Source organism: Somniosus microcephalus, chromosome 22 (assembly GCF_052327205.1).
Source record: "Somniosus microcephalus isolate GS21.2 chromosome 22, FLI_Smic_1.0, whole genome shotgun sequence".
Lineage (NCBI taxonomy): Eukaryota > Metazoa > Chordata > Chondrichthyes > Squaliformes > Somniosidae > Somniosus > Somniosus microcephalus.
In genome coordinates this window covers 71,365,139-71,392,279 of record NC_141008.1, presented here as the reverse complement: position 1 = coordinate 71,392,279, position 27,141 = coordinate 71,365,139, and the positions used below count along the sequence as shown (strand labels likewise).

At 43.4% G+C, this 27,141-nt stretch overlaps 1 protein-coding gene across 2 annotated transcripts in view; it reads right to left on the bottom strand.

The window, feature by feature from the left end:
- Window positions 1–27,141, bottom strand: part of wscd1a (WSC domain sialate O sulfotransferase 1a) — a 155,983-nt gene that overhangs the window by 37,484 nt on the left and 91,358 nt on the right. For both annotated transcript variants that reach the window (XM_085965030.1, XM_085965031.1), the window contains exons 3-4: window positions 19,712–19,826; window positions 19,014–19,198 (exon numbers count right to left, since the gene is read on the bottom strand). In XM_085965030.1, the coding sequence (XP_085821156.1) occupies window positions 19,014–19,198; window positions 19,712–19,826 (300 nt within the window). The remainder of the gene's footprint in view (window positions 1–19,013; window positions 19,199–19,711; window positions 19,827–27,141) is intronic.

The window sequence follows — 27,141 nt, the reverse complement described above, 5'->3', positions numbered from 1 at the left end:
TTATTCTCTGACTATATAAGCTGTGTCTTTATGCATCTCTCCACTTCACCTGACGAAGGAGCAGCGCTCGGAAAGCTTGTGATTTCAAATAAAACTGTTGGACTATAACCTGGTGTTGTGTGACTTCTTACATTTTTTTTTACCAATTACAGCTGATACTGTAAATCCATTCTAATTACATTTTTTTATATACAGTATATATACACTAAACATTTCAGAAATGCATGACAAAATGGAGAGGGAGCTAAAGCTACACTTGATAGTTGACACCTCAAGAAGTCAATTAAAATATAATAGTGGAATTGGGAGCTACTAAAGGATGCTGGAATAACATAATTTTTACTGTTGATTAGTCTAGGAAGAGAGTTGTCAGACAATGTGTAATGACTGTTAGTTACTATTGGTGATCCCATTAATAATTGTTCTGGTAGAATGAAAAATAAATATGCCTGATCTGGCAATGGTAGTGTTTTCTGGAAATTATGTCAAATATTTAAACCTTTTCTTTTAAAGTGTAGGGCTATGGATTAGAGTTGAGGAGATAATCATTCCCTTTATTGATCTGATTTTTAAAAACCTTTACTTATAGGGTAGCACAATCTTTTTTAATTCACGACAGAATTTTTGTGCAGTTCCTGTTCCTTCCGTTGGCTGCCCAGGCCCCACTCTCTAGAATATTCCCTCCCTAAGCCCTACTGCCTCGCCACCTACCTCTCCTCCTTTAAGACCCTCCTTAAAACCATTTCTTTGACCCAGCTTTTGGTTACTCTTCCTAATATCTCCTTGTTTGATTGGTGTCCATTTTTTATGTACGCCTCTGTGAATCAGCTTGGAGCATGTTTTACATTAAAGGTGCTATAGGAATGCAAGTTCCTGATGTTGCAGTGGAGACAAACAGCTCTGTCTTGTTTAAAACAAGATGCCTGAGCAGACATCTGCATTCTGAAATGGTCTGTTTAGATTAGTTTTAAAATGCATAGAGTTACATACATAATCACAATATGGCAGATCAGGTGCACCATTCTAATTCATTGAAAACAGGCTGTTTTTTTCCCCCTTTATCTCAGTCACTCTATTATTCACTGTTCAACTATCTAAGAAGCAGTGTTGCCATTTGTTGGCTGTTATAATGTACAGCACATATTGATAGGGTCGGCAATATTCGTTGGCATATTCCTGGAGGTGTCATTACATGACCTCCCACCTCCCAATTTAACCCTGAAAAGTGCGAGGTGATGCATTTTGGACGGACAAATAAGGCAAGGGAATACACAATGAGTGGTAGGACCCTAGGGAGTACAGAGGGTCAGAGGGACCTTGGTGTACATGTACATAGATCCCTGAAGGCAGCGGAACAGGTAGATAAGGTGGTTAAAAAGGCATATGGGATACTTGCCTTCATTAGCCGAGGCATAGAATATAAGAGCAGGGAGGTTATGATGGAGCTGTACAAAACGCTGGTGAGGCCACAGCTGGAGTACTGTGTGCAGTTCTGGTCGCCTCACTATAGGAAGGATGTGATTGCTTTGGAGAGGGTGCAGAGAAGATTCACCAGGATGTTACCTGGGATGGAGCGCCTCAGCTATGAAGAAAGACTAAACAGGCTGGGGTTGTTTTCCTTGGAGCAAAGAAGGCTGAGGGGGGACCTGATTGAGGTATACAAAATGATGAGGGGCATAGATAGGGTAGACAAAGAGGAACTTTTCCCCTTAGTAGGGGGGTCAATAACAAGGGGGCATAGATTCAGGGTAAGGGGCAGGAGATTTAGAGGGGATTTGAGGAGGAACTTTTTCACCCAGAGGGTGGTTGGAATGTGGAACTCAATGCCCAAAAGGGTGGTAGAGGCAGGAACCCTCACAACATTCAAGAAGCATTTGGATGAGCACTTGGAATGCCATTGCATACAAGGCTATGGACCAAATGCTGGAAAATGGGATTAGACTGGACAGGGATGGATGGGCGGCGCAGACACGATGGGCCGAAGGGCCTCTTTCTGTGCTGTAAAACTCGATGACTCTCTATGACTCTATGACTCCAACCGCCCACCCAGTCAAATAGCCTTTCTTATCCATCTCCAATATTTTTATACTAATAAACACAAGTAAATGAAAAAAACACGCAATTTCTTTAATGCCCTTATGATTTTTCTGCTTAGTTGCTCACAGCAGTGTCTAGAAGATCAATCTTTAATTTCTGGAGACGCCACAATCTTGGAGGGTTGCAAACCTTACATACGGAGTAAAATCCGAAAGTTCACTGGCATCTGGTACTGTGTGTATTTCTCAGCGTCAACTATTCTACAACTATACTGTAAACTGGGTAAGTTGTGACAGCAACAATAATAATTGCATTTACAAGATGCCTTGTCATGTCAACACATCTCAGAGCACTTCACATAGTGAATCGTTTTGAAGTGCAGATATTCTGTTCCAGTAATGTCCCACAAGCAGCAATGAGCCAAATGGCCAATTAATCTTTCTGATGGTAATCAGTTGAGAGAGGATTCCTAGGCTGGATGCCAGGAGATCTCCTTACTCATCTTCAAATAGCACATAGGACCTTTAATGTCCATCTGGACCACTGGAAAAAGCAGATCGGGCCTTGGTTTGGCATCTTATCTGAAGAATGAATGCTTAACACAGGAGCAAAGCCAATCTGTGAGAGCAAATGCTGCTCTGCTGTTGAGTAAGAAACCACTACAGGTAGACTATCCTTTATCCGCACTTGCAAAAACCGAAAACCTCTAAAAACCGAAAGTTTTTTCGTGGAACGTAAGTCGTGCGCACGACATGACCTGAGTGGCACCAAACATGACAGGAGTGGTCCGGGAGCTCTGCCTTTCCCTGGTGAGCAGGGCAGAGGGTCACAGAGTTCCCTCCTGGGTAGGAGATTGCAGGCCGAGCCGAGCAGTGTGAAGGAGGTACCGGGAGAGTGAACCCAACAATACAGCGGCCCATCCAATAGCTGCAGCGGCCCATCCGATAGTCTTTTCTCCCCCCCCCCCCGACCGGATTTGCAGGCCAGCTTAGTGCAGGAGTCAGCCGATATCCGGCTTTCCCACAACTGGCGTCGGCAGTCGAGTCCCAGACCCCCGCTAAGTCAAGGAATTCAGATACGGAGCAGGGGGAGCCGGAAACATCGATCTAACGGCAGAAATCAGCAGCCGTTTTGTTAGGTTTTTTTTCTTCCCCTAGCATTTTTTTTCTTCCCCTAGCATTTTTTTAAACAGTCAGGCTGTGGAAAGAGTCTCTGTAGCTTAGCAACAGCTTCAGAGACGCTTCCAAGGCAGGGCCCGAGTGTTTACAAGCTGTTGCTAAGCAACAGTGTTTGTTGTCAAAACCTTCTGAAATCCGAAAAATTCCGAAAACCAAAACACAGCTGGTCCCAAGGTTTTCGGATAAAGGATAGTCTACCTGTATTTGTTTTTACATATAATTACATAGGCCCAGATTTTGCGGTCAGCGGTGAAGGGACAGCGCTCGCCGCTGACCTCAAAGAAAGCTGGCCACAAAGATTTAGCAGGCTTGGTGGCATCAATTTCCCCTATTCCGACATGACTTTCAATCAGGCGCCATCTATAGGTGATCTATGACGTCCATGAACAGTGACTTCATCAAGGAGGCTGAGCAGTCAATCAAATTGAAGAATTCTCATGGACAGCAAGCCAGGAAGTAAAAAGCACTAATTATCATTCATTCTTTAATCATTTTGCAGAGAGCAAAATAAAGATTAAGACATACACATGGGATTAAGGTAAAATCTGAAATATCAAAAACAAATTTAAAAAAATTTAATTAAATTAATTTTTATTATTTTAAAAAATCTATGGATTTTTATCATGGAATGTTGGGAATGACACTCCACTCTTTAAATTAGCTTTTCAGGGCCAGAGAGGTTCTTCAGCAGTAATTATGACTTAGTACACTATTAAAAACTCTGTTACATCTCGTTCAATAAGGTTTAACCTTTTCAATGGTTTTTACAGCGCGAATAGTGCGTAAAAAGTTGAAGTTCACGTCAATTCACTGATTCTGTGTTGGTTGCATCTGTGAAGACTGCAACAGCGCACCCTGTGGAGGAGTGGGGTATTACTGACAGCACCTTCCGGATTTCCGCGTTTAACTGCGCATGTGCGGGCGCCATAATTTGCTGTCAGTTTTACACAGTAATGATGGCGAGCGCTGACAGTTTCACCATCATTACAACCGCAAATTCCAGGCCAGTGAATTACATTTGCCTGGTATCTCAGATGGTTAGAACAGCGATGCAATTTACAACATACATCTTCTGCACAAATGGTTCACAGCTCCTATATATGTGTGTGTGATATGAAGAAGGATTTTCCTCTTCCTGCACCTGGAAATGCTCACTTCCCAGACTTAGCAAAGCGGAAAAAGATGGGGGCCCATTGGGCAGGATTTTCATTGGGCCATGGAGGTGGGATTGGAGGCGTGTGGGGGGTTAAAATCCCAAAATCAGGGGTCCCGACCCCATCCCGCACCCAATAGCCTCCATGCCAGTTTCAAAGGAGGCGGGTACCCGCCTCGCACTGGGACCTGCCTCCCCGAGGCGGGAAGGGGATTAGTGCCAATTAACTGCCTGTTAACAGGTAGTTAACAGGCAGTTTTTAGCCTAATCCCTATTTTTAATGTTGAAGTGTGGGATTCCCAATGGCTCCAAACCACGCCGTTAGAGGAGGCGGACCGTCGGGATGAAGGGCTTGGAGGGGTCGAGATGTCCGGTGTTCAGGTGAGTGATGGGTGCATGAGTGCAAAGGTAAGTGTGTTTGGTGTGTGTAAAGTGTTTAACGAAGTTTTACTCACATGTACTTACCTTTACAGCCTTCCTTCCTTTAGGTCTCGGGAGTCCCTCATCTCACCGGCACAGAAAGCAGAATGGCTGCGAGCTGTCAAAAATTGCAGCATTCAGCTTTCTGCTCTGGGAAGACCTCTAATTCATCTTGAGAGGAAGGAATTAACCTGGAGTACAGATTGTCAGTGTTTGACAGCTTCAAACAGCTGTGAAACGCTGATATTTCATCTGTCAAAAGGTCTTGACAGATGAAATTTCAATCTGTGACGTCACCTGTTTCTGGGTAGCCCTTAATTGGCCTGCTGAGCCCACTGGGCAGGCTCAACAAGGTCAATCAAGTCAAAATCGCGTGGGTTGGCTAGAACTCAATGGAGGCGGGACTACAGCCCCAAAAGTTGTAGTCCCGCCTTCTACCCGACTTCTCAATAAAAATCCAGCCCATTGCATCTGGTCTTCACCCTACTGTGCTACCCCAGCGTAAAGCCTTGCCAAGAGTTGGGTCTGCACCCAGCAAATCTGAGCACTCTCCTCTCCTTACAGGCACAGCAGCTCAGATGTACTTAGTGCTTAGCTCAGTGTTTGCTTCAATGTGTTGTAAAGTGTAAAAATAACATTTAATATGATAATATGCCACAACAGCAATAAGTGAAAAAAACATGTAATTTGATATTACATCTTTACAGGAGAACATGACTACATGTTGCCAGTGCAATTTGCCATCAAAATGAAATAAGTGGATGTGAAATAAGAAACCTAAAAACAAATTAAATATTTTGAATTGCATGGAAGGAGGGTCAGTCTATAATTTTTACCGTTGTTAGGATAATTGATAGATGAGTCATAATGTGATGTATTTATCGTTACAATATTGCATAGTGTAATTACTAACCCATTGAATTTTCTTCCTATCACAGAGATTCCAACCCCCACCCCTCCCCCTCACTCAGACAATCTGAGTCAGCCACCACATCAAAGGAGTCTTTGCCCTTGGTGTTAAGAGCAAAAATAAAGACTGTCATTATAGTTGAACAAAAGGGAAGAGCTGATCTGGAAAGGGTCAAGTTGACCTCTGTTGCACAATGTATGCAACAAAATTACTCAATGTCAAACAGTAAAATAATAATGTTCTAATGTGAGACAGCATGGTATAAAATCGTTAGACTGAACTGTTTGATGCCAGTTAGGCTGTGTGTCAGACTGCAGTGTATAGTATCAAACAAAATTGGCCCTGAAATTAGATCGGGGGCTTGCCGCGCGTGCAAGCCTCCGATCTGCACTCACCCTGCGCGCCGACATCTGAAGCCCGGGCCTGCTTGCATTTCCTCTCACAGGCCCGGTTCAGCTGTCGGCGCGCTGTGCTAACCTGATCCAGTGGCGTAGTTAGTGCGATGTGCCGGCTGGGATCAGGTGAGCACTGTACAGCCAATCAGGGGAGGGGAAACTCATTCATGAGTTTGACAGTAAGAGCTGTCAAACTCATGAAAAGTATGGGCTGCCAAAACACTATTTAAACTTTAAATAAAAATTTAAAAAACATCCCAATCATTAAATTAAGTATAAATAAGTTTAAAAAAATAATTTAAACAATAATTTTTATTTTTGAAAAAAATAAATTTTTAATAAAAAGGGTCCAAAACTAAACTTACCTTATTGCAGATTCTTTAAAATAATAAACCTGTGGGAAAAAAAATTCTAAATTGCACTAAAATACCACTTACTTGTAAAAATAAATACTTACGTGTGCTTTTTACAAGCGTAAAGACCGGAGGCCTTTACACATGCGCAAATCCCCCAAAACAGAGGAAATCCAAGATGCACGCGCTGCCCCCAACAGCGCATGCACTAGCCTCTTCACCTCTTGGGTTAGAGGAGAGGAAATGCCGGTTTTCAGTGCATGCGCTGTGCATGCTGAAAACCGGCTTTTCCTCCGGCCAGACACGTGAGTACCCCTTCCGTACTCACGCGTTTGGGGAGGAATTACTGTCCCATTGTGTAGTGTCAGTTAGACTGAATTATATTGTGTCGGATATCATTGTATTGTGTGGACAGCGTTATATAATTTCATTTATCATATCATATAACCTTGAAATTCTATAGCTAACATACAAAAAAATCTATTATTCAATCAAATCAGTAATCACTAACTAAAAAACTCTCTATTCACTAACCTTTCCCCACCATCAACTCTGCATTCATTAACGCTCCCCCATCACCAAATCTGTATTCACAAACATTCCCCCATCATCTTTCTGTTATACTACAATGTGTGTTATATAGAACGGGTAAGACAATGGGCCAAATTTTGCTGAGGGGGGGTGAGGGTGCCGTTAGTTAGACTTTTTCCTGCATCTTTCAGCTCAGAATGATTTTGCACCGTAACTTGTTGGAAGTGTGAGCTGTTAACAGGGTGGTGAGGGCAACCGGGCATCTGGGACCTTAGTGAATGGCAGGACCAACAGTCCATCTCCTTAACTACTGAGATTTAAGGATTGAGGAAGAAACAAGATCGACGGAGGAGGAGGGTGAATTAGAGTGGGTGAATTCAATATCAAATCAGGTACAGAAAGAGGAATAAAGAGAGGGGGGAAAAGATTGGATTAAGAGAGAAAAAGGAGACAGAAAGTAAAAGTAAGAAAAAAATGTAGAAATTGAATTTTTTAAAATCTCTATGAAAAATTTACAACTTGCAGGAATGAAACTGAACAGTTTAAATGGTTCTCTCTCTGGGCCAGAGAGGTCGATTGGCATTGCAGGAACAATTATCATGTCGTTGAAAGAGTACTTATGCTCTTAATTAACAGCCCTAACGTTCTGCAGCGAGTTTAATGGGAAATTAATGTGCAAATTGAGCAAGTTCTTAAAAATAACGGGGCGTCTGCGGGCGAGATGTCATTTGTGCGAAGCAAACAGTAGAGCGGTGTAAACCGGCCAGTAAACTTGAGCTCATCCAAAACTCTGCTGCCGGTATCCTAACATACAAGTCCTGTTCTCCCATTACCTCTGTGCTGGCAGGCCTACATTGGCACCCAGTCCAGCAGCCCTTCAAATTTAACATTCTCATCCTTGTGTTCAAATCCCTCCATGGCCTTGTTCCTCCCTATCTCTGTAACCTCCTCCAGCCCTGTAATTGTCCGAGAGCTCTGCTTTCCTCCAATTCTGGCCTCTTGTGCGTCCCTGATTTCCTTTGCCTCACCATTAGCGGCCGTGCTTTCAGCTGTCTAGGCTCCAAGTACTGGATTTCCTTCCCTAAACCTCCCCAAATCGCTAGCTCTTTCTCCTCCATTAAGACGCTCCTTAAAACCTCTCTCTTTCACCAAGCTTTTGTTCACCTGTCCAATATCTCCTTATGTGGCTCGGTGTCAATTTTGTCTGACAATGCTTCTGTGAAACGCCTTGGGGCGTTTTACTATGATAAAGGCAAGTTGTTGTTGCTCAGGCAGAAGATGTCACTTCTTTCACTACATTGGGCCATAATTGTGCTGTGGCAGGCCATGTAACGCCATCTGCTGTTAGTTAGACTTGCCCTTGCACGTTTTAGGTTTTTTGCGTGGCAAGCTGCTGAAAGTGCGAGCTGATAACATCGCAGCGAGGGAAACAGGGCATCTGGGATCTGAGTGAACAGGGCAAGCAACTGTGTATCTGCTTAACCAATCAGATTGAAGGACTGTGAAATTAACTGAGAATGAAGTGTAAATTAGAGTGGGTGAATTCAATGTCAAATCAAGTACAGAAAGCGAAATACAGAGAGGGAAAGAAAGATTGGATTAAGAGAGAGACAGAAAGGAAAAGGAAAATAAAAGAATTTAAAATTTAAAATTTTACATTTTACATCTCCAACAATTAAAACCTGAAGGAATGAGACTCCACACTTGTAGTAGTTAATTTTCAGTGCAAGAGAGGTTGATTGGCAGTAATTAACACATATCACATCATTAAAGGGGACTTAGACTTGAAATGACAAGACTTAAACTTGCTGTGTTGAGCTTAGTTCATATCTACCGTGCAACTTCACGCCATTCAATGCATTTCAATGGTGAGCCAGATAGTGAGATGCCGTTTTCTCGAAGCTAACAGCAGAGCAGCGCAACTCAGACAACATATTTTGGATATTTGGGTTTAACCGCGCATCTGCACCTCGCCTGAAGTTGCTGTACCATTTGCGCATAAATAACGAGAAGCTCCATTCGTCGCACCATTATTCTGACAGCAAATTCTGGCTCAATGTCAAAGGTTTGTTGCCTTAATAATGCAGCAAATGGTCCCAGACATGAGCAATAGCAGCTGACTCAGCTAAAGGCATTCCTTTACAAGGACTAGTACATGAAAGGAGCGGTTAAGAAGACGGGTTCACAGAATTGAACTTTGGAGGGAAGAAAATTCAGAAGGAATATAACCCAGTACTTCAAAATGCTAAAATATATGGATAACACAGATGTAACTAGTTCATTTAACTTAAACTGTTTTCGTAGAACTACACGACGTGTTTAAAAAAAAAAGAACAATCCTCAAGGGAGACTTCAGATTGCAAGCATTTTGTTCCCACAGTGGTAGATATGTGAAAAAGAATCCCATTGGAAGCAATTATTCTAATTATTCTAAGCTGATCCACTCCTTTAAAAAGGATCTGGACGTTGTTCTTAAATTCAGAAAGCAAGGTGAAAGGTCAAGACCCACAGTGCATGACACCAGCAGAGTTTGAAATAGCAAAACAGATGAGGTTAACCAGAACATAGTGTTATGTGATTGGGCATTAAATATCCGAAGATTGTAAGAGGAAGGATAGACGGAGGGAGAGAAGATGTTCACAAGTTTTGAGATATTGTGAAAGCATGTGATAAGAGGAGGAGATATGGGTCTGGGTTTTCCAAAATTTCAGAGGTGCAGTATCAATAAAATAGAGAAAGATGAAAAGAGTTGCCGGGCAGAATGAAGGAGGCTCGAGTCTAGATACAAGAAAGATCAAGCTATTTTATTGACTATGAGCTGCCAGTATGTCCCTTTGGATATGGGAGCAATTCAAGTCTTGAATATCTTAGGCTTTCTAGCGAGTTAAGAACTTTTGAAAGGAAAACAAATGTTTGGCACAAAAGAGAAACTTCTTGATTTTTTTTTTTATTGAGCAACCAAGATGAAAGGTTGGGTCCATAACGCAGGATACCACCAAGATTGTAAATAGTAAAATAAAGTTGAGGCAAATCAACCAAGTTGAGCTTTAAAAGTCTGAAGACAGAAGGAGCTTGAGAAATGGAGGCTATCTGGGATTCTAATTGAATTCAGTAAGATATTGAGGCCAAGAATGCCGACAAATGAAGAAAGACTCTAATTGGAACCATTAAAGATAAGTGATGATAAATATCAGTTAAAAGTCAAGAGATAGAGACTGAGAAAAGGGGTATAATTCTTCCTGTTACACTGGGAACAAAATGATTGATCATCTGGTTGAAAAAGAGACTAAAAGCTCTCTAATAAATACCCAACCCACACAGTCCAGACTAGAAAGGTCCCAGTTTCAATCCTCAGTTTGTGCTGAGTTAGCTGATATCTGCTCTGGCATTGGCAGGCTGCTACAATTCACCTCAGTAATCTTGGATTAGAGAGGAGAAAATCAATCTGGGCTCCCACTCCTGATCATTATTCAGCAACGACTGCTGGTAATGGGTGTGCATGAATGTCAGCATGGGATTGATTCTGGCTGTCAATTACTGTGCCAACACTCATCGTTAAAGCTCCCGTAAGAAAAATGGCCATTTGGGCGCGGTATCAAAGGGTGACTGGCACTAAGAGCTATACTCCAGAAAGAGCCAACATCTTCAGGAGGGGAAGGGAGGGATAAAACTGGCACAAGAACTTAACAAAAATAGCTTTGAGGGTGAAGATTATAAGGATAAGTCGAGATTTATGGGTGCATTTGCCAAGCTTGCACCATTGGTGAGGCACCATTGGTGAGGTACCATGCTTGCCGGTAGCACATAGCAGAAAACTGTTCACGATTTTCCATCCACTGATTTCAATGTACAGGAAATTGTGGGACAGCCCCATGCAAATTTCAGTGTAGACGAAGAAGATTTCCACTGGTGATGACATAATACAGAACATGATAAATCCTGCACTGCTGGGGTCCACCTGTCACTCTGTCTTCAAGAAGAACTTTATTATATATATGGGTATATATAAAGGATGAGATTTTACGGGTATATATAAAGAATGAGATTTTACATCAGGTGATTTGCGAAAATGTTATGTGCAAGGAATGGACATGAGTCCCTTGCTGTAGGGCAAGTGCAAGAAATTATTGAACTCAATCCACAAACTTTACTTATAGGAGATTGACTGTGATCTCTAGCATTTACGTGACCATAGCATTTCTTCAAAAAAAAAACTGATGCTGCTAGTACCGGTTGGGAGGTGGGGGACATTTAGAAATTGTTCTGGTATCTTACTCATGGAAATTTTGGTTTGTTTGTATGACTGTAGAGATGAATGAATGTAGAGTTCCTTCTGGCTTTCTGATTGGTCTGAGTTAACCACTTGGTAGTAAACATATTTAGCCCAGGCCAATTCAATTCCAGAATCAATTTGAAAGAAAGTGCCTATGTAGGTCTAAACTCCAAACTCATCTCATGTCCCATTTTTGTTTGCTGCTGGCGGTTGTTCTATCTGAGCCACGGTTACAGTTAGCACCATTCCCTTCTGCCCGTTCAATATTGTAATAAATGATCCCAAATATGAGCAATAGTATCTGACCCAGTTAAAGACACCCCTCACTCTGACTGAAACATGAAAGGAGAGGTTAAGAAGGCAGATTCACAGAATTGGACTTTGGAGGAAAGTAAATTGAGAGGGAATATAACCCAGTTCAATTTGCTGTTGCTCAATGTATCAAGGGTCACATCCAGAATTTGTGACTCCATTTTACATCCACTCTCCCAGCTTCAAACCTGATCCATCTCCATAGCTTCTTGGCTCTCAGACTAACCCACTCAGCCACTCCTTTCCCAATCTGACCTGAGCGAGGGACCGCAAGGATGTCCGCATCACCCGCGCCATGACATCTGCTGACAACTGCTGGACAGACCACCGCCTAATCCGCTCCGTCATCTTCATCAACGTAGCCCCAAAACAGCGGTGGCAACAGAAACAATGCCGCAGGGAAATCAACGCTAAGAAAGCCCTATTCAGCCTGTGCCTCACAACCAACCTGACGACTCCCAGTGATTCAGAGACACAGAGGCCTAGAAATTCAGTGCCCTTAGCGCCGATTTTGCGGCGCTAGAGGGCCTAGCGCTGCAATTGGCGCCGGCGCCTAAATTGCCTGGGGCCCTTCCGCCGCGGTAGACCGGTAGCGCTGCGCCGGCACCGATGACGTCATCGGTGTGCGCAGCGTCCCGGTTGCCATGCCGACGGGCCCCAGCGCCGAAATTCAGTTGCGGCCGCCTCGCCCGTGGCAGCCGCAACTAAGACTCTGGCAACAGAGTCCAACATGTTTTTGCGCCGGCGCATTAAAGGCCCCGCGGCGGCCGGCTGCTTTCCCGCCGGCCGCCTGGCCGCAGCTCCCTCCCCGGACTTCCCCCCCCCGGAACAGAAGCAAGCCCGGCACTTGTCCGAGGTGCCGGGCTCATTTTTAAAAAGATTTTCGCGGGCCGCGGCCGGGTGCAGGCAGCTCGTCCTTAAGGGAAGGAGGAGGCCTGCACTTCCCGAACCTGCCGCACCGCAGCGGGCGCCGCAGCGCCGGAATAGCGCCGAAATTCAGCGCGTTGCGCCAGTTTTCAGGCGCAAACAGCTCTCAGCAGCGCCGGCAGCCGTTTGGGCGCAGAACTATTGAATTTTGGACCCGACCAGCGCGACTTAGCTCCGGCACTAACTTCCGGCGCTAAAGCCCTGGCTGCGCCAAAACTCAATTTCTAGGCCACAGTGTCCACAGCGCCTGGTCTGCACTCAAGGCCTCCATAATCAGCACCTGTGAAGAGACACTCGGTCACTCGACCAGGCTGGTCCCCACTGGAGTGGAGCTAATCTACAGAACAAAGGGGAAACTGTTCAACCTCCATCGCCTCCAGTCCAGATCCAAGGTCGTCCCATCCTCTGCCATCGAATTACAGTATGCAGACGACGCTTGCGTCTGCGAACACTCTGAGGTCGAACTCCAAACCATCGTCAACACCTTCACCGAAGCGTACGAGAGCATGGGCCTTACAGTAAACATCCGTAAGACAAAAGTCCTCTACCAACCTGCCCCCGCCACATAGTACTGCTCCCCGATTATCAAAATCCATGACGAGGCCTTGGACAACGTGAACCACTTTCCATATCTCGGGAGCCTACTGTCAACAAAGGCAGACGTTAATGACGAAGTCCAACACTGCCTTCAGTGTGCCAGTACAGCCTTCGGTCACCTGAGGAAGAATGTGTTTGAAGACCAGGACCACAAACCCAGCACCAAGCTCATGGTCTACAGAGCAGCAGTGATACCCGCCCTCCTGTATGCTTCAGAGGCATGGACCATGTACAGCAGGCACCTCAATGCTGCCTCCGCAAGATCCTGCAAATCCATTGGCAGGATAGGCGCACAAATGTCAGTGTTCTCGCTCAGGCCAACATCCCCAGCATCGAAGCTTTGACTACGTTTGATCAGCTCCGATGGACGGGCCTCATCGTCTGCATGCCCGATACAAGACTCCCAAGACAAGCGCTCTACTCGGATCTCCGACATGGCAAGAGAGCCCCAGGTGGGCAGGGGAAACGCTTCAAGGTCATCCTCAAAGCCTCCTTGAAAAAGTGCAGCATCCCCACCGACACCTGGGAATCCCTGGCCCAAGACCAGACAAAGTGGAGGAGAAGCATCCGGGAAGGCGCCGAACACCTCTAGTCTCTTCGCCGGGAGCAAGCGGAAGCCAAGCGCAAACAGCGGAAGGAGCGCACGTCAACCCAAGCACCCCACCCACCCGCCCCTTCAACCACCGTCTGCCCCACCTGTGAAAGAGACTGTAGGTCCCACATTGGACTCATCAGTCACCTGAGAACTCATTTTTAGTGTGGAAGCAAGTCATCCTCGGTTCCGAGGGACCACCTAAGAAGAAGAAGAAGAATCTGACCCGAGCTGGCTTTGCAGCCTGCCCTTTCCTTATCTGACACTTTAGCCTTCCCACTCACTCGCCGCTCTATTTAGTTTGAGTTTTTGTTTTAGTCAGAACATAGGGAAAGTTTACAAATAAAAACAGAAAATGCTGGATATACTCAGCCGGTCAAGCAGCATCTGTGGAGAGAGAAACAGAGTTAACGGCCCAGAAATTCGGGTCGGAGGCTTCCCGCGGGTGCAAGCCTCCGACCTACACTTACCTAGTCCGCCGGCCTAGCGTGGGATTCCGATCCTGGGCCTGCTCCAACTGCCGGCGCTCAGTGCTTGTGTATCCCAGGGGCGTAGTTAGTTCGAAGCGTCCCCTGGGATCACGTGGGCCATGGAGAGCCAATGGGAGCAGGGAAATGCCCATTCATAAAATTGACAGGAAGAGCTGTCAAAACTATAAATACTATAAGCCCCAAAACATAACTAAAACTTCAAATACATTTAAAAAAATCATCACATTTTTAAAATAACTATAAATTACATAAAATAACTATTTTAAACAATAATTTAAATTTTTGAAAAAATTAATTACATTTTCTAATGGGGCTAAAAATAAACTTACCTTTCTTTAAAGTATTTAAAAATAATAAACCTGTGGAAAAAATGTTTTAATTTTAATTAATTCACCACTTACTTTGTTAAAAGCAGGCCTTGCGCCTACTTTTTAAAAGTGTAACTCCTGGAGACTTACCCTCCCGGAGAAATCTGGAAAAAAAGCGTAAGTTCCAGGCGTACGCGCTGCCTCTCCCGCGCACGCGTTCCACCTCTCAACCCCTTCCTTTAAGGGAACGGAAGTTCCGGTTTCCCACGCATGCGCAGTGCATGCACGAAACCGGCACTTTCGTTGGGCCTACGCGCGAGTACACCATGCGTACTCACGCGTGGGGACCTGAATTTCTGGGCCAACATTTCAGGTCGATGACCTTCGTTTCAGGTTTCCAGCATCCATAGTATCTTGCTTATGTAATAAGGAAAGTTTATGTTGAACCAAAAATAGCTGAATGTTGTCTGTAAATTCACTACAAGAGTGACTGCAATCGAAGCATTTATGAAACTTCAGCAGAACCGGAAGAGTTTAAAAAAAAGATGGGGCATAAAACACGAGTTCTCACAGTACAAGCTTTCACTGGAGCTCAGGGAGCAAAAAGGCATTTAAGTACAAGCTACAGAGTACAGTAGCAGCTGGCAAGTCAAGTTAAAATTAATGATTGCAGTTGATTTTAAATACTTCCAATACGGTATTTCATGGTAAAGTACCACAAAATGTGAAAGAAGGCATGCCAGAGAAATCAACAGGCACCAGAGAATTTTGTTTATTCATTCATGGGAAGTGGGCGCCACCAGCAAGCCCAGCATTTATTGCCCATCCCTAGTTGCCCTTGAGAAGGTGGTGGTGAGCCGCCTTCTTGAACCACTGCAGTCCGTGTGGCGAAGGTACTCCCACAGTGCTGTTAGGGAGGGAGTTCTAGGATTTTGGCCCAGTGACGATGAAGGAACGGTGATAAATTTCCAAGTCAGGATGGTGTGTGACTTGGAGGTGAAGTTGGAGGTGGTGGTGTTCCCATGCACCTGCTGCACTTGTCCTTCTAGGTGGTAGAGGTTCAATCTGGGGGCGTGGCCTGTTTTGTGGGCAGGGCCGGCTTATAGCACGATTTTTAAAAAAACTAGTGCAAAGGATCGCGGAAACCCGATTTGCATTGAATGTAATCTGCGCGTAAAATTCCGTGATCTTTTGCACTGGTTACACCGAGTTCGGGCGAATTGCACCGAAAAAACCCAACGCAACCGAGAGGAAACTCCAGACCCTGGTGTTCTGAATTGGAATGGTATTATTTGACACTAATCTACTCATCTGCATTGATTTGCAAACCATTAATCTCCTGGCATTTCACCAACTAAACTGAACTCAGAGCTTTTACAAAGATGATTAAAGGAGCTAAAATCAATGGTGTTACATAATCCCCATGGACTTCACACATTCCATAACCAACTTCATGTAAATTGTGAAATGTATGGGGATTACAGAGCCGCATTTACATGGGAATTAGAAGAGAGGTGTTAACTGATATTATTTGTACTCAAAACACCGTGTATTGGTACATAAAGCATTGGTTTGAAAATAGGGGTAGATTTCATGAGTTAGCGCTGCTGGTGCAGAGGTTTTGACAACAGCTGTGTTTGTTAGGAATTCAGACATGGAGAGATCAGCAGGCCCCATGCGATTTTCTGTCCATTTGAGTGGAGAATTGTGTAATGCATGCTCATCTTGTGAAGGAATAAGTCACATAACCTATTCAGAAAAAGACACCATCTTGTGAAAGAATTCTGGGCTTATTTAAACATGACAAACTGGGTTTGGAAATTTAGAAACTTAACTATGAAAGCATTCTGGCTATTGAGATAAGGCAGTTGTTGACCCTGAATAAATAATTTTATTGAAACAGAAGGTGCATGGCTCCGGTAAGCTGATCTTTTGGGAAAAAAAAACAATGGTTCACCCGGGATAAGATGTTCCAATTTAAACTTCGTAATGATGGCACATAAGATAAGGAACATCTGCCCTCATAAAGATGACATAAAATAAGGAACACCTGCCCGTCACACCGTTTCTTTATGGTCAACCTAGAACACCTGGAGATGAGACAAGATTCTGGCTGATGTGGCAGTAAGAGTTGCAGAGGTCAGCAGAAAGATGAATAGAGATAATTAACTTGCATCAGCAGAAAACCTTAAAGGAAATATCACTGGAAAAGGGTATAAATATTGAACTCTCAAATGGGATATCAGACTCGCTTTAATTGGGCAAAGCAATTCACAGCTTCAGAGGCGGCTCTGTAGTCTACCACTCTTTATACCTCGGGGATCAAAGGTATTTGATATTGATGGATATCCTGTATAAGAAACCTTTAAGAACTGTAATACTGTAGCGAAGTTAAGATTTAAAAGTAAGATTCTCTGTTAAAAAGATAGTATTTTTTCTCTTTTTAGAACTGTTAATGTTGCAATTGACTGATTCACCAACTGTAAATTGCATGTCGGTTCTTTAATAAATCTCTATATATTTTTAGAATTATCTCACATAAGTCTTCTGTATCAAAAACTCGCAAACTCAATCTCTGTACACTCTTTGGTGAAGAGTTGCAGAATTCTGAGGGAGTTTTCTGGACCCTCATAATATCCGTGATGTTACAGTCTAGATAAACTTATTAAAAGCGCTATCTGGAGGACGGTAACATTCTCGGGCTGTTCCTTTCCTTTAGGGAGAGATAGTCCGGACCTTTAGACCCAATTAAGCGTCTTTAGGATTCGGCTACCTTAAACTTTAGTTGAAAGTGAACGTCTGAGAAATACGTCTGATTGGGGTAGCCCTAAACGGGCTATAGGACTAGTAAATATCCCTTCAATCGCCACACCCAAATTCTAGATCTGCACTCCTATTGCTCAAATTTTTAGAGGACTGGGTCTAATTTGTCAAATCTAGATACAGTGGGGAAAACTAAGAAATGGAAACAGGGAAAAATTGGCAGGGAACAAATTCTAAGGTATATATTAAAGTCTGTGGTGATTTCTGTGGCTGGGAATCATAGAGTACTTGTGTGGGCCTGACTTTAGACTAGAAGTCACTGTTCTTGGGTTAATCATGGGCTAACTGTGGGTCACAAAGTTTTTTGGGAGAGATATCCCATGCTGGTTTTAGACCAGAATTTGCTGTTTTCAGTCTGTGGGCTAAAATGCGGGAAGCCTCTTGCACACTCTAGGCCAACCTATGAGAAGGGTTCAGCACTAAATCCTCTAAATTTCCCTCTGGTAATCTAACCCTGATGAAGGTAATGTCCTGACAGAGAAGTAAGTGTGAATTCTCCAGGCTCACAATAATGTTTAGTTGTTTGAGAGACTGCTCCTTGGACCTCCTCCAGGGAGCACGACGAGACAAGCCCGTAACCTAGGTAATGTCTATGTGTAATCACAGAGAGGCAATTTGTAATAACTTAGTTTGAAGAGACTAGTATTGATTACATTTGCCCAGCACATAGAAACATAAAAATGTTTCCATTTTCTGATGATTATTCAAAAAATAAACACCTTTAAGGTCTAATAGCTACCGTGACCATTTTGAACTCTTCCCTTTTTTGGAATGGTTCAGGTTCCTTCGGCTCAGAATGGGGCCAAATGCGTCTGTCCTTTTAGGAAGAGGACAGGCACAAAGAAAACCAAAAACTACAATACATCTCTTGAACGGTTTTCTCACAAGATGGATAGCTTATGCTGGGACTAATGCCAATGGCAGATGAAAAAGAACTGAAGCTGATTCATCAAGGGGACCCTTATAGACACAATGAGGACAGATCATTTGGGTTTTGGCTGAAAAAATCTCTTAAAGAAACAGTCATCCCTCTGATTTTCTTGGCTGCATATCTTACCTTAAGCTCCATATTCATGGTATATAGAGTACACATATATAATTGAATAAAAATAATAATTTCCCTACAAAAGAGACAATATATTAAAAGAACTAATAACCTGAAATATAAACCATAGTAATATGTCACTACCAATCAGTGTAGCACACATACATGGCCTTTGCAGAACTTTGATAAATTGGTTGAAGTAAATGTTTTGCTGAGTGCAGAGGAATCCCCATTAAGGGGCTTATAGACAGACTAGATGCAGGAAGGATGTTCCCGATGGCGGGGTCACAGTCTAAAGATAAGGGGTAAGCCATTTAGGACTGAGATGAGGAGGAATTTCTTCACCCAGAGAGTGGTGAACCTGTGGAATTCTCTACCACAGAAGGCGGTTGAGGCCGATTCATTAAATCTATTCAAGAAGGAGTTAGATATATTTCTTAAGGCTAAAGGGATCAAGGGATATGGGGAGAAGGCAGGGACAGGGTACTGAGTTTGGATGATCAGCCATGATCTCATTGAATGGCGGAACCGGCTCGAGGGGACGAATGGCCTACTCCTGCTCCTATCTTCTATGTTTCTATAGTAAATATTGGTGCATAATTATTGCCAAATTACTATATATACTGTTGCATCATGCTCTTTGAAATATTTCCAAGGAAGAAACATACATCGTTTGTTGCTTGGTCGAAGATCTTCTACTTTGTACACTGACAGTCTATTCACACCACCACAGACTGTGTGTTTCTCCCCTTTACACTCCATGTTGCAATCCTCTTGCCTTGCATTGGTTGAAGTAACTCGATTTCCACAGTAACATTCTGCACCATATTCCAGACCAGCATAGAGATAACCTCTGTAGAAACAAATCTGCTGTCAGATTACTAAGAAAGAAAAACTATTAAGAAAGCGCTGTAAAATGTTCTGATTCTAGGCCTTCAGCTAATGAAAAAGCCTGACTCTGATGATGTTGAGAACCAGAAGCTCAAACTGAAAGACAAGTTTAGCTTTGTAGCAAGTCATTTTTCTAATCGTTCAGCTCTTTACATAAAATCCAACAAATTGAATGGCCTGGTAGCAACATTGCCGCTAAGTGCTTAATTCCCAATCAGCGAGCTCAAGTCCCGGGTGTTCTTGTGACTTAAGCTTGTTATAATGGTTGGATGAGTTTCACCACTGAATTTCGAGAGGAGAGGCAAGGATCCAAAAATCTTTAAGATCAACCGGTTCTCTAACAAATCCCACATCATCTTAACAGGGTCCCAATCGTAATCACCGAGGAAATAGAACAAGAAAGAAATGTGGAAACACAAAAGGAGACTGTAAAATGGGTGTAAAACCCAGGCGAGACACTGACATTTTCCCTTACCTTTCTGCACAACTGTCTTGACACTGCGAAATACTCATCTTTCGAAAGTCATAAAACACTGCTCCTTTCAGAGCCTTCTCCTTCGATTCATCTCTGAAACATCCTATGAGCGTGGCTGAAAAACACAACAGAGACACCTTAATTTCTACATCACACTTTACATATTGTGCTCACTGATTGAAAATTCAAAGGATTATCTGTTCCAAGCAACAGCACATATTTCATAATAAAAATGTAATGCTGAAACTAAATTCCATTCAAATATTTTTTTTAAACGGTTCAATTTTCAGTCAAATTTCACTGACTCAGTCATTCATTTGTTTCCAATACTAACAATTGGCTTGAGTTAGTCAAACTGTGTTGCCTATTGCTGGTGAATTGGGAAGTCATTATGCAGTAGATGATGAACATACTGTATTATCTTTAACTGTCAATGGGCCGGATTTTGTTCTCAGTGGCAAACGAACGGTGCCAGCCATTAATTACACTTACACTCGCCCACAGACTTTCTATGGGCTTTGACACTAGAAGTTGCGGAGATTAGAAATCTCTTTCAGCACGACACACTCTACAGGGGATCTGGGACCTGTGTGACCAGGACAATCAACTGTGTATCTCCTTAACCAATCAGATTGAAGAATTGTTAATGTGAAGCGCAAAGTCTGAACCAGAAAGTGTCAGTTAGAATATTTAATTCGATGTCAAATCAGTTACAGCAAGTGAAAGAAAGATGGGATTAAGAGAGAGAAAGAGATAAGAACATAAGAAATAGGAGCAGCAGTCGGCCATTTGGCCCTTCGAGCCTGCTCTGCCATTCAATGAGATCATAGCTGATCTTCGATCTCAACTCCATTCACCGGCTCTATCGCCATATCCCTTGATGCCTTTACTAGTCAGAAATCTATCGACTTCTATTTTGAATTAACCCAATGACTGACCCTCCACAGCTCTCTGTGGTAGAGAATTCCAAAGATTCACCACCCTCTGTGTGAAGAAATGTCTTCTCATCTCAGTCCTGAATGGCCTACCCTTTATCCTGAGGCTGTGGCCCCTGGTTCTAGACTTCCCAGCCAAGGGAAACATTCTCCCAGCATCCACCCTATCAAGCCCTGTAATAATTTTGTATGCTTCAATGAGATCCCCTCTCATTCTTCCGAATTCAAGAGAATACAGGCCTAGTTCACTCAATCTCTTCTCATACGACAGTCCCGCCATCCCAGGAATCAATCTCGTGAACCTTCGTTGCACTCCCTCTATGGCAAGTATATCCTTCCTTAGGTAAGGAGACCAAAATTGTACACAGTACTCCAGGTGTGGTCTCACCAAGGCCCTATATAATTGGAGTAAGACTTCTTTACTCCTGTACTCAAATCCTCTTGTAATGAAGGCCAGCATACCATTTGCCTTCCTAATGGCTTGCTGCACCTGCACATTCACTTTCAGTGACTCATGTACAAGGATACCAAGTTATAGTCCAGCAGTTTTATTTGAAATCACAAGCTTTCGGAGCGCTGCTCCTTCACAACTCCTCAGATAATGAAGCAGTCCATGCCCGCATGCAACAAGGCCTGGACGACGTTCAGGCTTGGGCTGATAAGTGGCAGGTAACATTCGCACCACAGAAGTGCCAGGCAATGACTATCTCCAACAATGGTGTTGAGATGCCGGTGTTGGACTGGGGTGGACAAATGTAAGAAGTCACACAACGCCAGGTTATAGTCCAACAGTTTTATTTGAAATCACAAGCTTTTGGAGCGCTGCTTCACCTGAAGGTGACTTCACCTAACGAAGGAGCAGCGCTCCGAAAGCTTGTGATTTCAAATAAAACTGTTGGACTATAACCTCAAATCAAATCAAATCAACTTTTATTGTCATTGTTAGTGCACAAGTGTAGTACAACGAAATGTAGGCTTGCGGCTCCCGAGAGTGTACATTTAGATTAAGACATTTAAACATTCAACATACATTTGGCTTGTAATACATTATCATAAACATAACCATAATAAAGTGCATTGGCAGATGTGCAGGCTTTAGAGTTTATTTGTGGAGTTCAGTAGGATGACAGCCCTGGGAAAGAAGCTGTTCCTAAATCTGGTCGTACGGGTGCGAATGCATCTGTAGCGTCTCCCAGATGGCAGGAGGGCGAACAGACTGTGGCTGGGGTGGGTAGGGTCTTTGATGATGGTGTTGTGTGACTTCTTACATTTGTTCACCCCAGTCCAACACCGGCATCTCCACACCATGTACAAGGACACCCAGGTCCCTTTGAGCATCTGCATTCCCCAATCTTTCACCATTTAGGAAATACTCTGCCTTTCTGTTTTTCTACCAAGGTGGATAACTTCACATTTATCCACATTATATTCCATCTGCCATGTTCTCGCCCACTCACTGAGCCTGTCGAGATCCCCTTGAAGCCTCTTCGCATCCTCTTCACAACTGACACTGCCACCTAGCTTTGTATCATCAGTAAATTTGGAAATGTTACATTTAGTCCCCTCATCCAAATCATTGATATAGATTGTGAATAGCTGGGGCCCAAGCACCGACCTTTGTGGTACCCCACTAGTCACAGCCTGCCATCCTGAAAAAGACCCGTTTATCCCTACTCTTTGTTTTCTGCCTGTTAACAGATGAAAGAGACAGAAGGAAAAAGTAAAAAAAATTGAATTTTTACATTAAAAAAAAATCTCCAACAATAATTAAAATTTGAAAGAATGAGATTCTACACTCGTAACAGTTTCAGTATAATTTTCAGTACCAGAGAGCTTGTTTGGCAGTAAGTAAGACTTATCACGCCATTAAAAATTTACTTACACTGGAATGGACAAGCCTTAACTTTTTCTGGCAAGTTTAGTGGGTATCTATCACGTTAAGCACAGCAACTTCACGCCGTTCCATGTGTTTCAATGCTGAGTCTCTCAGCGAGATATCGGTTAGAACACAGCCTCTGGAGGGGCGGGGTAACTCGGACAGCAACTTCCTGATTTCCATGTTTAACTGCGCACGTGCGATCGTCGGACGTTGCTGTCCGATTTACATGCTAATAACGGTGAGCGCTGATAGCCTCACCATTATTTCTACAGCAAAATCCAGCCCATTCCCACTGGTGAAAGACTCCTTTACTAATGTTTGATACAACAGAATCTAGCTTTTGCCTTCTGAATCTACAATTGATTCTCCAAGGAGTTACTTGCATTAAGGATGTCCAAATTGTTCCATTTTAACTGACATCTCAAAGTACTTAATGTGAAAGATCTTGGAATATTCTTGGGCATTTTACAAAACTTGATTTGAATAGCATTGGTAGTTTGCACCATTTTAATTACATTTTTAATTTATTTGCATGGAGCCACATCACCCTCATGCTCAGGAACAATTTTATAGCAATATTGCTACTTTTTAATACTAATCTGGATTTACAGAAGACTGACGACATAATTTGCATCTTCCTTTCTCAAATTGGCACCTTCCGTGTAAGAAATGTTCTCAAAGACACAAAACAATAATTATCTAAAAATTGCAATTACAGTACAGAATATATACAGTATTGCTCTAGTATAGCAGAAATATGTAAAATAGATAAGTTCTGAACATATTCACAGTTTTTAGCTGATCTTTTTGAAAATCAGTGCCAAGTGGAGATGTGGTGGCAGAGTGCTGGAGCAGCCAAAGGCAGCTTTATTACTGTAGTGGGACACAGGTTCAATCATTCGTGCTGTAAGACTCCAAGTGCTGACTGGAGGCCAGGTGTTTCCCTACAGGGTGTATTTACAAAGAAACCCTAAGTGTAGTCACTGTTTTAATGTAGGAAATGCAGCAGCCAATTTGCGTAAAGCAAGGTCCCACAAACAGCAATGTGATTTTGACCAGATAATCTGTTTCAGTGACTTTGATTGAGGGATAATTATTGGCCTGGACACCCCTGCTCTTCTTCGAAATAGTGCCACGGGATCTTTTACGTCTTGCTACAGGAGTGGGCAATAGGGGGGGAATTTTGCCAGCCCTGGGGAGGCGGGTATGGAGGCGGGACTGCTGGGAAAATGGCAGAAACTGGGAGCGGGTACCGACCCCACTCCCAACCCGCCTCCGTGGCATCTTCCCGGGAGGCGGATCCCCGACTCGCGCAGGGACCCGTCTCTTCGAGGCGGGAAGGGGATTACAGCCATTTAACTGCCTGTTAACAGATAGTTAAATGGCAGTTTTGAGGCTTATCCCCATTTTACCCCTGCAAGTGCAGGCTTCCCGACGGCTGCGAACTTTGCCAGGGTCAGCGAGGCGAGCAGTGGGTCTGCGGGGGTGAGAGGGATCGAAAAGTGCGCTGTGGAGGTGAGTGATGGGTGCAAGTGTGGAGAGGTAAGTATGAGAGGCGAGTGTAAAGTGTTAGAAAAAGTTTACTTACCTTTGCTTCTTCCTGCAGGCTTCAACCCTTAGGGACCTGGAGGTGCCTCATCTCAATGGCAGAGATGACAGAATGGCTGCTGCATTCTCAGATGCAGCAGCCATCTGATTTCTGCTGAGGAGAGAGGTTTTGGTGAGTCTTTGTGCAAGGGCTCACCTTAGAACAAAGATTGTCAGTGTTTGACAGCTTCACTAAGCTGTCAAACACTGACAATTCATCTGTCAACGGCTTTCCCTTAATTGGCTGGCTAAGCCTGCAGGGCGGACTTAACAAGGTCAATCAAGGGAAAATGGCATGGGTTGGCCAGACGTCGTTGGGGACGGGACTGAAACCCGAAAACCAGCAGTCCCGCCTCCAATGCGCTCTCATTGACAAAATCCAGCCCAAGAATTTCATGCAAATGTGTTAATACATTCGTCACTAATATTGAACAGCACAACTTCAAGGCAATAAAGCAACAAAACTACAAATGATAAAGCATTCGCCAATTCAAAGTGCCTTAGCAATATTCTGTTTTATTCTGAGCCTATTCTCTCCTCCCGTCCCTGCACAGATCTAGCTTCATTAATGTGCAAGCTATTGGCCTTATTAGCATTATGGTCAGGAGCAGGCTTGCCTTGGGACGACCTATTTCAAATATGCTCTTTGTTCTTTCACTCGGTATGACAATTTATCTCATCACATCCCTCATCGCCCTTCCATTCATTTCAATCGATTAATGACCCCTTCCCTTAATCAAACATTAAACAGCAAATAATGGTTATACTTTGAATAAAAATAACAAAATGTAAATGATTTTGTGTTTGAAATGTGAACTTACAGTCAATGGCTGTATTACTGTTTCACCTTAAGTAGTGAGCATTAATACTCAGTCAGGTATTGAAGTATTATTTCTGTGGTAAATGTACATATTATTACAATGGAACACGTATTTCTGTTTGGTTCTTGCTGCATTGTTTGAAGAGCAATTCCTAATATAACAAAAAACAGCTACGACACTGTTCTCTTATCCCTTGGATTAGGATTACAAAAGGCACGGGGAAAGTTAATTTGTGGGCAGAAGTGTGGCTTCCCCTCCAGAAGAGGTTAATGCTGTGTAGTTGCTCTCTTGAAGTGCACCTTTTATGTGAACCTAATTTGTATGATGCATTTTAAATGTCAACAGGGCAAAATGACAAATTGTTATACCATTTACCAAATTAGTATGAGTTAAAGGCTTATTAAAGATAATTAAAAAGCAATCAAGACGCTTTTAATTTGCTGCAGTGAATGTCAATTAGTCCAGTAAATCTATCACCAATGAATATGTCCACCATTCTAGATGTTGAGTGCAGCAGTTAACAGTTCTGCACAAATGTTTCAATTGTACAGTGCAATTCTGACACATTAATTTTGGAAATGAAATAATGTGGTCAAAACCAATAGTTCAGGTAATTAATGGATAATATAACGAGGGTCTAAAATATAAGTGGGAATATGAAAAAAGGACATAAAAGCTATACAGACTCCAGATATCCACTGCTTGGAATTAATGGCTGTGTGTAGACAATGAGATAAGGTCACCTCGGCGTGATGCAGTAAAGGAGACTCCTTTCCCTATTCTTATGCTCCTGCAAAGCAGCTTGGGACTTTCTCCTACGTTAAAGCTGCCATGTAAGTGCAAGTTGTTGTTGTTTCAATAAAAAGAGCACCTATCCTTAGATTATACTACATCGGTTTTCATCTTTAGTATGCATTGACAGCCAAAGCCAACAGAAATCATGAACAGTTGCATTTAAAATCTGGGTTGCTCAATACAATAGCTCTGCCTCCACGCCACCCCTCCCCCTCCCCCCACGCACCCCTCCCCCCACCTCTGCTGAAGAATCCAACACATTAATCCACTATAGCAGAGAATGGGAGATTCAGATAGAAATCACAGCCATTCCTGATTTTTACACTAAAAACTGCCCCAGATGGAAAGTTGCTGACAGGGGGCTGTTGGCAGCAACCTTCAAATTTTGCAGATTCAAATACTGCCGCTCTGCTGCATGTTAGGAGTGTTCCTAGCAAGGTCATAGCCTCCCAGTCCACCCTTCTGTGCAAAATTTGCATTAAAAAGTTGTACGTTCTGGTTGATTTTAGAGCCCTTTTCACAGCTGTTACAGGAAGAAGTAGTATTAGTTTGAGCCAATTTATGTGAGGTTGGAGACTCCAGTGCCAGCTTATGGTAAGAGACATTATGAGTAGCTGAATCAAATGTGATTTATTTCATCTGTTAGCATAAAGAAGCAGAACGGATATGCAGAATTAAAATTTACTTTATACTCTACGACCCTGAAAATCCTTGGGTAGCGATCCGGCTATTGTGCCAGGATTGTGCCTGCCAGGTTCCTCCAGCGCTGACACTACTGGAGTATGCAGAGTCATCTGCGGCAAGATTTAAAGGCCTGCAGCTGCTTAAAGCGGCAGGCATCATCCGCGTTATCTGTGGAGCGCCCAAGCAAAGGATCTTTCTAAAAATGTCACTGAGGTCACCTGCAGGGCACAGATGCTTCTCGGTTGCTGCAGTGGAAGACCTGCTATGGGAGATCTGGCAGAGGATGGAAACAAAGTTTGGAAATAAAGTGAAGCAGGCTGACGTAAGAAAACTCACTAAGCACTTGGTTGAGTATAAAACAAGGCTTTAGTCAACTGTTTCACAACCATGAGATTCTAGTTACATCACTAGTTCATGGTTACAAAAACGTCCTGGGCAAGCTGGGCCCACGCCCGAGTATTTATACTCCTTGGGCAGCGCCACCAGCTGGCCGCCCAGTGTTACTTCATGAGTCATTTCTTCATGAATGATAAGATTCATGACCCAGGCCCCCAAGGAGATCTGCCCAAGAACAATGGAAGGAGATGGCCAGGGCAGTAAATGACAACTCCAATAGCCCATATGTGAGCACTCCAAGCCAGACCTTGACAGGCCATGCGAGGTAAGAGGAACCAGCCACACCATCCAAGAATGTGCATGTCTGCCACTTACAATGACCCCGCTCATATA